The 14,150-nt window shown below is 37.1% G+C and overlaps 1 protein-coding gene across 12 annotated transcripts in view; it reads left to right on the forward strand.

Annotated features, from left to right (window-relative positions):
* The window catches only part of LOC311268272 (uncharacterized protein), a 39,258-nt gene extending 25,181 nt beyond the window's left edge, over positions 1–14,077 (forward strand). For 3 of the 12 annotated variants that reach the window (XM_084371814.1, XM_084371822.1, XM_084371821.1), the window contains exons 2-10: positions 5,202–5,507; positions 7,520–7,837; positions 7,940–8,236; positions 8,516–8,827; positions 8,957–9,241; positions 10,061–10,357; positions 10,992–11,339; positions 11,437–11,757; positions 11,890–12,409. In XM_084371814.1, coding sequence (XP_084227940.1) covers positions 5,234–5,507; positions 7,520–7,837; positions 7,940–8,236; positions 8,516–8,827; positions 8,957–9,241; positions 10,061–10,357; positions 10,992–11,339; positions 11,437–11,757; positions 11,890–12,281 — 2,844 coding nt within the window. In that variant the 5' untranslated portion in view covers positions 5,202–5,233 and the 3' untranslated portion in view covers positions 12,282–12,409. Of the gene's footprint in view, positions 1–1,810; positions 2,128–2,262; positions 2,310–2,953; positions 3,007–3,298; positions 3,350–3,617; positions 3,694–3,734; positions 4,041–4,133; positions 4,380–4,671; positions 4,748–5,201; positions 5,508–7,519; positions 7,838–7,939; positions 8,237–8,515; positions 8,828–8,956; positions 9,242–10,060; positions 10,358–10,991; positions 11,340–11,436; positions 11,758–11,889; positions 12,410–13,231; positions 13,369–13,947 lie in introns of those variants that run through there. The other 9 variants (XM_084371815.1, XM_084371816.1, XM_084371817.1 and 6 more) reach the window with 9 other exon arrangements.
* Positions 14,078–14,150: the final 73 nt, after the last annotated feature.

Here is a 14,150-nt window from a genome sequence, read left to right on the forward strand (position 1 = left end):
AAATTAACTATTAATCATTTCTTGTAAACAAACCCTCACATCCCTCGTTCATAAAGCTAAGATCATGGCAAACAAATGACCTTTGTGTTTCTGGGTGTATGGTCCAATGCTCACTGCCTTCTAGATGTTGCAAGTCATCACCAGTGGATGAACATCACAGACATTTCAGTTACATGAGGGAGCAAGACAAGGATGCCCATTTTCACCCTTCAATTAACTTTGATTTGCATTTAATGTGTTTATATGAAAACTCTCCACAATCCCTTTGTTTTCTCTTTTTAGACAACATGATGATGATGATCACAGAACAGATCCCTCTTTACAATCCAAATGTGGTTGTTGGAGGATTTTTTAATGGCACATGGCTTATTTAGAGGACCAAACAAAGGAATATGGGAAGAAACTCAATTCTTTTGTAAAATTATGATGCTTAAATCAAACGACTCATTGTGTCTGTGGTGGAGACACACACGGATCCTCTGACCTCAAGGAGGAAGGATGTCAGGACAGACAAGGAACAGACCAAGACAAGAAATCCAGCCACATCCTCTGCCATCAACCTGTCATAAATTCACCACATTCCTCTGCTTCATTTCTCTGGTTTCCCTCTGCTTCTCTCCTTTTATTTGCCATAAATATCTGAAATTGTAAGTAGCATCAGTTGAATTTTTCTTTTCCAGACAGAAGCTTATGAAATCTGACCTGAGGAGCTCGATGGGACAGACCAGATCAAGAATGCCTGTGCTTGCCAGCTGGATGGAAAGAGTTACAGCAAAAAGCCGCCTGAAGAGTGCACCAATGGCCTAAGATGAATAATGCAGTCAGTATGCACTGTCAACAACAGGCAAATGCTTTCATATTTGAGAAGGTGCACTGTCACTAATTATCATTCAGTTTTCATCTGTGTCAAGGAGTGCTATCTCACATTAAAGGTACACTACGCAGTTTTGGGGAAAAGATTTTTAATCAGAAGAGAAAGTTCTTGACTGACTTTTTATGCCTGAATTAACTAAATAAACAAACGTTCTTTTTTGTTTTCATCAACACAACAACAAACTGAATAAACTTTATGGGAAAACAATTTCATACTGTTTTACTAGTGTATATTTGGCTTTCTAGCTTCAAACAGTGTTCTGGGGACCTTATTTTCCTCTGAGAACAGCTTGTTTATTCAGTTATGGAAAACATAAATATTTCTGAGTTTGCCTCATTAATATCGTATAGTATTAAAAAATTTTGTTTGAATTTCTTAATGTAACGTCTAATTGTGATTCAGTTTGGGATGATTTTCCTAAACGTCCCGAACTTGATTCTTGATTACGAAAAGGTATTAAAGAGATTACCATTATTAACTGCTTTTTGGAAATTAGTTGAATATTATTATCACGTTGGGGTAGTTTTCAATTCATTTTGAGGTAATTATTGTGGGAAAGGGAGGGTAATTTTAAAGAAAGGTCTACTACTTCTACTTACCACTAAATTTGCAGACCTGTAAAATGAAGTGTGATTTATTTTTTTATGTTTTTTGAATGTTAAAAAAAATGTTTAAAGCTTAACTGTAAGGTTGGCTTAATCAAGTGTATCTGGTTGTGCGGTATGCAGGAACTGGAGCTGACAGGAGGGACTGGTAAAGAGGAAGTATTGTCTAACTGTCAGCAAACACACATAATTTTATGTAATCCAGACCACAGGAAATCTCAAGGGAAGTGGTTAATGAATAGTACAGTAGGAATTGCTTTGTCAGTGAAACATGTTTGCTTTTCTTGGTTTAAACAACACGTTGTATTTGTATTAGAGGCAGATTGTAATATATCACTGAGACGACTTCTAGAAACTAATAATCAAATATATAATCAAATATATTTTGAGTGAAGACAATTCAATATTGTTCTGTTTTACTATCAAATTTATCTTGGTTTATACTGCACTTAAACTAGGATGAAATTTGAAGTATTAGCAAAAGATCAGGGTAAATGTTAGATTCACACCGTTGTTTAACAAGATAAATACGATTTACTAGAGGATACAAGCTGTAAACTATTTTTGTACGAAAGTGCTATTGAAACCTGTCACTGTACTACTACTTTGACTACTGGGGAAAAGGAACAATGGTGACCGTCACATCAGGTAAAAACAGCTTCTTTATTCTACATTTTGAAAATGTGATATTTAGTTTTTAATGTAGTATATTTAGACCTCAACGGCATCTTCAAGGTGGTTGTTTTTGTATGTTGGATGTGTTGACATAATACACTGTGACGTTGCTTTTGACTACTGGGGGAAAGGCACAATGGTCACGGTAACATCAGGTAATCCAATCTTATTTGTATTTCTAAAACCAGTTTTAGTAGTCTTTAAGGTTCCAGTTCTGACTCAGTCGGTACATGTCTGGAATACTTCATGTTAAATGTGTTGTGACTAGGAGACATTCAGGAAAACAATTTTTAGTTCCATCTTCTGAATCCTTATTTGTTAAAGCCGATAAAAATGTGTCAGAGAGTATATTGTCATAAAATCATCGACCACGGAAAGTGTAGATATCTGGGAACAGGTTTTTGTATGCAACGGTTAATAGTTTGTTGAACTGTGACTACGCTTTTGACTACTGGGGGAAAGGCACCATGGTCACAGTCACATCTGGTATGTAATTTTAACATTCATGATTCCAGAATAAAATTCCTGATCAAATTATGTTTATTTTATAATTTTTATGCAGTCAACTGTTGGTCATTGATAAGACGACCAACAATATTTTGTAGCTGGACAAGAAAGTTGTGAAAAGTGTAAAACTCCTTTCTATTAATTTCATTTGGAAAAAAACTTTAACAATTGGTGTAAATTTTAGTTTGATTTTAACCGTCAGCAACCAAACCGAACTATATGACATGAAGTAATGGGATATTACAGTTACGAGTTTTTGTCAGAAGTTTCAATTGACTCTCTTAAACTGTGACTACTGGGCTTTTGACTACTGGGGAAAAGGCACCATGGTAACAGTGACATCAGGTAAGTTTGAACAGTTTAAATTTTACAGCAGGCTACGTTTTGTACTGTGAAATGTCATGTTTAAGTCACTTCAAAAGTAAAGTGTTTTAATTCCACATGTAGTGTAAAAAGTCAAATAGCGCTATTCTCAGTTGGACTTACTGATTGATATTTATGGCCGCTGTGTCTTGAGTCATTTAAATGGATTTTAAAACATTGGCTTGAATTCAATGTTTAGGAAGACTTTGCGATTGACATTAGCAGGTGTAGACTTTTCATACTAACAGTTAAGTAGATTCAACACTGTGCTACTATGAAGCTTTTGACTACTGGGGAAAAGGCACCATGGTAACAGTGTCTTCAGGTAAGAATTGTCCGATTTAAAATTTACAACAGGCTACGTTTCATATTGTAAAATGTCATGGTTAGGGCACTTCAAAAGTTAAGTGGTTTAATACAGTGTGTAGTGTAAAAAGTCAAACAGCAATACTCTCAGTTGGACTTACTGGTTGATATTCATGGCCACTGTATTTTGGGTCATTTAAATGGATTTTAAAACACTGGCTTGAATTAAATGTTTAGGAAGACTTTGCGATTGACATTAGCAGGTGTAGACTTTTCATACTAACAGTTAAGTAGATTCAACACTGTGCTACTACGGTGCTTTTGACTACTGGGGAAAAGGCACCATGGTAACAGTGTCATCAGGTAAGAATTGTCCGATTTAAAATTTACAACAGGCTATGTTTCATATTGAAAATGTCATGTTTAGGTTACTTCAAAAGTAAAGTGGTTTAATACAGTGTGTAGTGTAAAAAGTTAAACAGCAATACTCTCAGTTGGACTCATTGGTGAATATTTGTGGCTTGTGTATTCTGGGTCATTTAAATCGGACTTATAATATAGTGGCTTTAATTAAATGTTGAGACAGAGATTTGCGGCTGATTAACGGAAGACGTAGACTTTTAATACGAACAGTTAAGTAGATTCAGCACTGTGCTACGGTGCTGCTTTCGACTACTGGGGAAAAGGCACCATGGTAACAGTGTCATCAGGTAAGAATTGCACCGATTTAAAATTTACAACAGGCTACGCTTCATATTGTAAAATGTAACGTTTAAATCACTTCTGAAGTAAAGAGTTTAAATACAGTGTGTAGTGTAAAAAGTCAAAGTAATATTGTCAGGAGGACTCACTGGTGAATCTTTCCTGTAGTCTGGTTCATATAAGTGGATTTTATAACAATGGGTTTAATTAATTGTTAAGGTAAAGATTTTTCACTGCACACTGGAAGACGTAGACTTTTTATACTAACAGTTAAGTAGATTCAACACTGTGCTACTACAATGCTTTCGACTACTGGGGAAAAGGCACCATGGTAACAGTGTCATCAGGTAAGATTTGTACAATTTAAAATTTACAACAGGCGACGTTTCATATTGCAAAATATAATCTTCGAGTTATATTGTTAGTTCTCAGTGTGTCAAGTGTCACTTCAAAAGTTAAGTCTTTTAATACAGTGTGTAGTGTAAAAAGTCAAATAGCGATACTCTCAGTAGGACTTACTGGTGAATATTTATGTCTACTGTATTTTGGGTAATTTAAACAGATTTTATAACATTAATTAAATGTTGAGGAAGACTTTGCGCTCGACATTAGTAGATGTAGACTTTTCATACTAACAGCCTAGTAGATTCAGCACTGTGCGGCTGGGCTGCTTTTGACTACTGGGGAAAGGGTACAATGGTAACTGTTTCATCAGGTAAGAATATTCTTTAACGTCATATATAATTGCCGATTTGACCAAAATAATATGTTTTTCTTAGATTAACTTAAACCTTTGATCCTTCAATCTAAAAAAACCCACTAAATTACAAAGGAATATTGTCAAAGATGTGCATTTACAGCAATTTACCGATATACATAGTATTACAAAAAAACTACCACAAATAATACTATTGAGGGAGGTTAACCTTTGTGCAACAAACATCAAAATAAATGGCAGAGGGAAACATAAAACTGCGTGTCTGGAGTGGACTTGAATTTCCCTCAGTCAGTGTATTATTACTTTATGTGTTCTGTTACAGTAATGATCAATTCAATTGACTCTTCTCTATTTTGACAACTGCTTGGTAAATAATGTCTGTTGTGTTGAATTTTTTGATTGATTTTTTTCTTTTGTGGTACTGTATTTACACGTGTTTTTCTTTTTTTAGCCACTCCAAAATCACCAACTGTGTTTCCCCTGATGCAATGTGGCTCTGGGACTGGAAACACGGTCACTCTTGGCTGTTTTGCAACTGACTTCACACCCTCCTCACTGACCTATGCATGGACCAAAAATGGGGCTGCCTTGACAAACTCCATTCAGTACCCTCCAGTACAGACAGGCAACTTCTATACGGGAATCAGTCAAATCCAAGTGCCGAAACAGGACTGGGATCGAAGACAGTCTTTCCAATGTGCCGTGACACATGCAGGAGGAAATCCACCAGCCGTTACTTTCCAAAATATAGTACCAGGTGAGACAGACTTATGATGATTATATATTAATACCTTTTTAGTAGTTGATTTGAAATCTGGTTTTATAATTATTCAAAAATGTGAATGTTTTCAAATGAAATGTATTAATTATATTCAAATGTACAACAAGTTGGGGTGATAACCGATAATAATGCCATATTCAATTGTATATTAGTAGAATACAGTTTTAAACAAAATACCCTCGGTAAGAAAGGTTATCAATTTACAATCCTATAAACAATGTACTACAAGGCTTCTTCTTGTCACTATGTATGATAATGATAAAATAAACCTCACTTGTTTGACTAATAGAGAAAAATAATTATATTTATTTGGCATGATTAATGTGAAAATGCTTAATGCAAAAAAAGGACAAAATGATGACATAATAATAATAGTAATAATAATAATAATAATAACAATATTAATAATAATAACAATGATAATAATACATATACAAGTTCATCTTATGGGATTTTCTGACAAGTGTTATTAGAGGCAGATTTACCACACGTTGTATCCTGAGCTGCTGCTCACGTGTGAATTTAATGTAAAAGAAAGCAATAATAGGTCTAGCCATTCTGACACCATTACACTTACCATCTCATTTCAAGAGTATTAAAATACAACTGTTACCAAATTAAATAGTGTTACATATCCGTGAATATATTCAATTTCGCAGGGCTAGAAGGCAAACCAAAAAGTGAGGTGGAATACGAAGGCTGAAGGCTTTCTCGTGTATATTCGGCTGCTGACTCAGTGTATTTAATTCCTTACTAATATACTGTATGTCCTCCGCACCTGTCCAAGAACAGATTATTGCAATGTGTTCTGCTTCTTTCCATCTATCTGCATACTCCTAGTTATGCAGATAGATGGAAACTGTATGTTGATCATTAACACTCAAGTTAAATCTGTGTTGCTTACCCCGAGCAATCAATGTATATGCAGAAGCAGGCGTTGAAGATCAGCTGTTCAATTATGTAATTTCTTCTAATATGTTAATCTTATGTGAGAAGTATTTAATTTTTTAATTCACGGAGCATAATCATTAGGCATATGTGTAAGTACAGGTCACATGACATAAAGAAGAACAGAAAAGTCATAAACTCAGTGATATTGTAGGTCTATAGTAAATGAAAATCACATGAACACTGTAGCACATTGTTCACCTCTGCTTCTGCATATATATGTATTATTCCCTGCTTCCGCATACACATTTTCGTGTGTGTGTTTGTTTTTCAGAGGAGATTTATATTTCGCCAACTCTCGGCGTGTTGGCCTCCTCTGATGAGGAAAACCTGGCTTCCTTCTCCTGCTTTGCCAAAGATTTTTGACAATGAAAAGGTTAATCTCACTTCAAATAGAATATAGAATCTTTATTTTGTCAGTTATTTTTACATGCAACATGCAAACACACCTGAAATGTGTCCTCAGCATTTGACCCATACCTAGCTATACATTGTAAGTACACACACACACTGCAAACTACGAGCAGTGGGCTGCCATGTCAGGCACCCGGGGAGCACATGGGGGCTTCAGTGCCTTGCTCAAGGGCACCTCGGCAGTAACCCAGGAAGTAAACTGGCACCTCTTCAGCTACCAGTCCACTTCCATATTGTGGTCTGTAGCTGGACTTGAACTGGCCACCCTCCGGTCCGCAAGCCAAGTCTCCACCGACTGAGGTACTGCCGCCCCAGAACATGCTATTTTATTATATATCATGTAATATGTTGCTGTTCATCACCTCCCCAGCACCTGGAATCAACAACCCATGTTGAACTCAATATGTAAATTCAAAGATTTTATAGTTGGTTAGTTGTCGAGTCTATTAATATTAGAGAACTAGAACTAAAACCTTAAGCAAAGTCATGAGAAGCCATGTGAACATGTGAAGCCACTTAATTGACAGAAATGTGAAGGTAAGAGATGAAAGCAACTCATATATACAAATCATTGACAAAGTTTAGAATGAATGCGAGTTAAAAACAAAATCTCTTCTCTATCTCAGTACCGCGGGTTGTCTCTCCAAACATCACATTACACCCTGTGTGGGAGGGAGAATTTCAGACCTCGCCAGTCAGACTCATCTGCACCCTAAGTGACTTCTTCCCAGAAAAACTCAGTGTGAATTGGCAACGGGACAACCGACCTCTTAACATTGGGCAAATCCAGAGGAAGCTGCAGAGTGTGGAGAGGACGGAGAAAACCTTCAGTCTGAGCAGTGAGATTGGGCCGAATATGAGAGAGTGGGAAGCTGGCTCAAGTTTTACTTGCAAGGCCACTCACAACAACGAGGATTTTACAAAAACAATAAGTATTTGTCAAAGTGAGTATGTAGAGCTACTGTCTCATAGCACAATATGAAAATTGTTAATATATTATGAATATTTTATTTATGTGTTTTTAATGTATGTATTTGTTTTTATAGTCCATACACACACCCATCCTTCCATTCATATTGAGATTCCCAGCTTCATGACAGTGATGAAGGCAACATCTGAGGTGATGGCATCATGTTCAGTCCGCACCGTGTTTAACGCCAAGGTGACCTGGCTGATGGATGGGAGACCTCCATCCAGTAACAAAGTCAAGCAGACCAGAAATGGGGCTGATTTAATAGGCACTCTGACAGTTTCCACAAGTCAGTGGAAACAACTGAGGCTTTTAAAATGTAAAGCAGAACATCGCTGCCTGTCATCCGCTGAGAAGTCCATACATTTTTCAGGTAAAAAAGAGCTAATACTGTTCATTCATGATTGTCTATTGACTCAAAAAACATAGTTTCTCCAAGTCTGTTCTTCAGTAACTCATCATTATCGACAATATAGACATTGAGTCACAGTTACTCAATGATTAATTAACAACCAAGTCGTTCCTGATTCATTCTTTACTCACTCCTAACCAAAGTTTTGTTTACCTTATTGTAAAGTGGTAAAATGAGTGCTATGGAAGTGATGGACTCAAAATAAAATATTCTGCTTTGTTTTCTCTCTCCATCATCCAGAGCCTGCAGCCACAGCTCCATCAGTGGAGATCAGGAGATCTCTACCAGATTTGCTGAAGGGAAACAGTGCTGTGCTGGAGTGTGACGTCACACAACTCTCCTCCACTGATCTGTACATCACGTTTCAGGCAGACAGTGTCGACATTTCTGACAAACTGTATGTTGACCTTCCTGAAACCCCAGGCCTCCATTCAATCAGTAGACGCTTCACTGTCCTTTCACACTACTGGAATAATGACACAAGTTTCACCTGCACAGTGAATCAAGGCTACAATCGCAAATTCACATCGACTTCCACTGGGAATTTTTTTGGTGAGAGTTTTTACTGTTTCTTTAAAAACTGTTGATTGGTAAAGTCAGTGCTTTTGTTATTTAAATTAATCCATACCTTGATTGATTCAGTGATTCATTAATTTATTAATTTGTTGGCATAATATTCAGTGGACCCATCAGTGGAGCTCCTTCTAGTCCCCAATGAAGTGTCAGGACCACAGAGACTCTCATGCTCTGGACGGGGCTTCAACCCTCAGATTAAATGGTTTTCTGAGTCAAAGCAAAGCTCTTCTTCAAACAATGACATCAGCATGGGTGCAGATGGACGTGTGGCAGTAACCAGTCAACTTCAGATCCCTCAGACAGAGTGGAAAACAGGGAAGGTCTTCACGTGTGAAGTGTCTGATAGATCTCTGAACAAACAGGTCAGACAGGACATCAGCCTCTGCTCAGGTAAATTCAAACAGAAGGAGAACAACAAATCCATCCAAACCTCTACTCAGAATTATATAACCATCATATTAATAATCCTTTTTAAATCTAATGCCCCATTAATCAATTTATGTGAAATACGGTACATGAAAATAATCCAAAGAAGCTGGTACATGCACAACCACCACCTTCTATTTGCTTACAGCATTGATAAGCTAACGTGATGGCAAAACAATATCACCCTGTACCACTGAGCAGAAACAAAGTAACATTAGCATCTATTTGGAGGTGTGTTTCTTGCCACCTGGTGGACAAAAATCTAATATTCATTGATCTTTGTCCCACTCTTCATGAGGATGAGAATTATCTGATAATCAACTAGTGCAGACCAAAATCTGGACCGGGGACGCTCCTTTCAGTCGTCCTCTCTAACAAACCTCATATTAGATAACGGCTGTGATTGGCCCGTCACAAACCTGTCTAAATGGGAATGTGGACAGATGTATCTCACAGCAAAATACACATGAGCGCGAGGATTCGTTTGGTTGAGTAACGTACACCACGTTCAGCCAGACATGCTGAGACTCAAAGAGGCTGCACAGGCCTCCATTACATAAAGTTGTAAAAGGCTAAAATGCTATGCTATGTTATTGTAAGTGACCTTTTTTTAAATTACAGTCATTTCTTTCAATATTATTCAAAATACAAAATTTTGTAGGTTTTGAACATAATATCAAAATGGTCCTATGATGTGGAACAATTCTTACTTCACCAATAAATAGTTGACTCATGATTTTGTCTTGTTTCATGATTCTTCTTCTGTGTATTTTCAACTCTCAGCTTGTTCAAGCGTCCCTCCTTCCATTCATGTGGAGATTCCCAGCATCGAGACAGTCATGATTCCAACATCTGAGGTGCAAGCAACATGTTTGGTCAGCACTGGTTTTGATGCCAAGGTGACCTGGCTAATGGATGGGAAAGTCTCACAGAGTAACACAGTGAGCCAGAACAAAAACACGACTCATGTGTTCAGTAATGTGAGAGTTTCCTCCAGCCAGTGGAAACAACTGAAGCACATAACATGCAGAGCAGAACATGCCTGCTTCTCATTAGCTGAGAAGACCATAAGTGTTGCAGGTAAGACAACTGTACAACATGAAAATCAGACGTGTCGTGACAGCAAAGAACCTAAAAGAATACATTCTGCATGTTTTCTCTGTCTCTCACTCTGTTGATCATTATCAAGTTAAATCTGTGTTGCTTGCCCCAAGCAATCAATGTACATGCAGAAGCAAGCGTTAATGATCAGCTGTTCAATTATGTCAGTTTTTTACTATGTAAATCTTATGTGAGAAGCAGAGGTGGGAATTGTGGAGTCATCAAGTCATCTCCATGCCATGTATTTGTTCTGCTCATGCACTAAATCAGCTGAGTCCAATCAGCACAGCTCTTCAGCCAGGAAGGTGAGCTAATTAGTGAATGCACCTGGTTCAGTGACTGAGCAGAACAAATACATGGCATGGAGATGACTTGATGACTCCACAAAGTGTTTTATTTTTTAATTCAAGGAGCATAATCATTAGGCATATGTGTGAGTGCAAGTCGCATGACATAAAGAAGTAGAGAAAAGTCATAAACTCAGTGATATTGTAGGTCTATAGTAAATGAAAATCACATGAACACTGTAGCACATTGTTCACCTCTGCTTCTGCATATATATGTATTATTCCCTGCTTCCGCATACATATTTTCATCTGTGTTTGTTTTTCAGTGGACATTAATATGTCGCCAACTCTCAGCGTGTTGGCCTCCTCTGATGAGGAAAACCAGGCATCCTTCTCCTGCTTTGCCAAAGATTTTTCACCAAAAAGTTACAAATTCAAATGGCTGAAAAATGATGAAGACATCACCAACAAAATAGACGAGATTGTGACACCGTCTAAGGAAAGAGAGCTGGAGAATGGAACGAAAGTGTATAGTGCAGCAAGTTTTCTCTTGGTAGAGTCCAGTGAGTTGCCCCCGGATACTAAGTTTACATGTCTGTTTGAGGGGAAAGGTGAAAACAACCCAGTATTCGTGAATTCATCTGTGACCCACAACAAGGAAGTATCCATCCAACGTGAGTAAATTTTTCTTTAAAAATAGTTTGTAAAATTCAATTCCTATTGTTTTTTGGCCATTTCTGTTTAATATTTGTACGTTTATTCTTCACTCAGCCGTTAGTGAATGTCCTGAAGCAGATGTGGAAATAACAATCAATGGCCCAAAAATGGAGGACATGTTTTTAAACAGAAAGGGGAAGCTAGAGTGTCAAGCCAAGCAAAACAAGGAATCTATTACGGAGATGAAATTCGAAAACGAGCAAGGAAAAGACCTACTTGGTACCGGAATGACCCAGGTTAAAGGAAATAAAAAAACATACAGCATTTCAATTGACATCTCATACGATGAATGGAGCCAGGGGATAAAGCGCACCTGCGTTGTTACACATTCAGAGAATATTGACCCACTGAAGGAAGTCTATGAAAGGACTTTTGGTAAGAAAACTATTCTCTTTGTCCACTAAAAGCCTTAATTTACTTCCTCTTGTCGTGCCTTCACACACATTAACGAGTGTTATTGCTGTTGTGTGTGTGGAAGCCGGCCTGATTGTTCTCTCATGCTTGCAGGAGGAAAACTTCAACGTCCTTCAGTGTTTATGATGCCTCCGGTAGAGCATACTAGAAAAGAAACGGTGACCCTGACTTGCTTTGTGAAAGACTTCTCCCCTAAAGAGGTTTACGTGTCTTGGCTTGTTGATGACGACGCTGCAGACTCAGACAAATCAGTCCACACCACAAACCCAATAGAAAACAGTGGATCCTATTCTGCATACGGCCAGTTAACGGTCAGCCTCGAGCAGTGGAAACAGAATGACAAGGTGTATAGCTGTGTAGTTTACCACGAGTCCGTGGCTAACACAACTAGAGCTATTGTCAGGTCCATTGGGTACAGAACATTTGGAAACACCAACCTGGTCAACCTCAACATGAACGTCCCTGATACGTGCAAGGCCCAGTAGATGTCATTTTGTGTCGCTGTGTCTTCTGCTGTTTGTTGTTTAAATGTTTGTTGCTTGTGATGCGACATTGTGTTTGTCTTTTTAATGCAGATTGAAAATCAAAATAAAAAATGTTCTTTGCAACTCTGTTTTTGTACGTCGCATGTACTTCATGTCTTTATTGGACCATTATTGTGAGCTACATGTTATTTGTGAGTGTACTGTCACAGTGCTGTCCTAATGCAACACAAGTCAGGTGTAGATATCAGCCTGAGTGAGCTTTAAAACAGTGACAGTATGTCAGACTGACTTTCTCTAGAGTAATGCACCACCACACTAACTTTAGACAAAAATTAAATCATATTTGTTCATTTTAATTTGTACATGGTGCTTTAACAATGTTTGTGTGACTTGTCTTTGTGTATGTGTGTACTCTACTGGGTCTTGCACCCCTCAACACAAAACAGATTATCGTTTAAAGTCCAATTCTGTGGTCTCTTTGTCAAATGATGAATACATGAATCAACAAGCCAAGTCATGCATGCCACATCAGTAATGGGGTCTCTCCAAAGCAATTCAGGATCATTGTAGGAACAGCTTTTTTAGATTTAACTGTCAAACTATTAGGCCTTATGGTACATTCATAACAACATGTAATATATATATGCATATATATGTATATATATATCTATCTCTTTATATATATATATATCTCTCTCTCTATATATATATGTGTGTATATATATATATATATATATATATAAATATATATATTTCATACTTGGATTGACTGACTAACTAACTGATTCACTGATTAAATCCACCCTGGCCTGCGAGGTTATGATTTATATCTATAATATATTGCCAGACTAAAGGAAATGAATCGAATTTGGTTGTTCCTGAGCTATCGTTCAAATCTACAGATTTCTGTCCCAAATACTAACTGATTAATTACTGTACACTACATCCAGGGTGCGAGCTTGTAATTCACAGCCAGTGGAACGGTGCGATGGAGGCAGAGGAAGATAACATGGGAGACACGGCTGTCACCTTCATCCTTCTCTTCCTCATCACTCTGCTGTTCACCATTGGAACCACTGCTTTCAAGGTAATGATGAGTTTATATGTTGGAGTGATTCACAGCGCGCAGAGAAAGACAAAACTATTTTATGAATTCAAACTAGGTAGGGTTAGAGAGGGGTGAGGTGACAAATCAACTCTGGTATGCTTTAGTTATGTCTTAACAAATATTTAACATTTTGAGTCTGAACAATAATCATATCAAATTGTATGGCTATGACTAAATTACATTTTATTTTGCTGTTATTTTGTGTTTAATATAATCCCAAAATGTTGTTGTTTTTTTCTCACAAGTTGATTCATTTAAATTTAGCAAACTACAACAGGAGCATTTTATTCATGCCATATATTGATGTATTTATTTTACAATCATCAGAAGATTACATGCATGCTCCATTGTCTCACTTGACAATGATAAGGTTAATCTAAATTTAAAAAGAGCAGACCTCCTAAATCCAAAATAAATATTTTTCATTCCAGTTTTATTTTCCAGGATTATTTTTCATGATGCAGCAATGTACTGCTTTAGCTGTAGAAATGTAGAAATGTGATCATTTTGTTGCATATTACTAATCACTTTTTTATGTTTTTTTTTCTGTCTTTCCAGATTAAATGAAACAAGGTGAACTTTCTGTAAAAGAAAAGGCATTTTTCACACATTTTTGCTTTAAAACTCATAGTATCATGTAAGTAATCGCAATTGTCTTTTTTCATTTTAATTACAAGAGCTTTGTATCTTTTTGAAAATAAATGTTGTAATGAAGATAACCACTTATGTTGCAACTCAAACTTCTTTCTCTTGTCCATTAT

Source organism: Pagrus pagrus (genome assembly GCF_965226575.1).
Source record: "Pagrus pagrus genome assembly, chromosome: 13".
NCBI classification, from domain to species: domain Eukaryota; kingdom Metazoa; phylum Chordata; class Actinopteri; order Spariformes; family Sparidae; genus Pagrus; species Pagrus pagrus.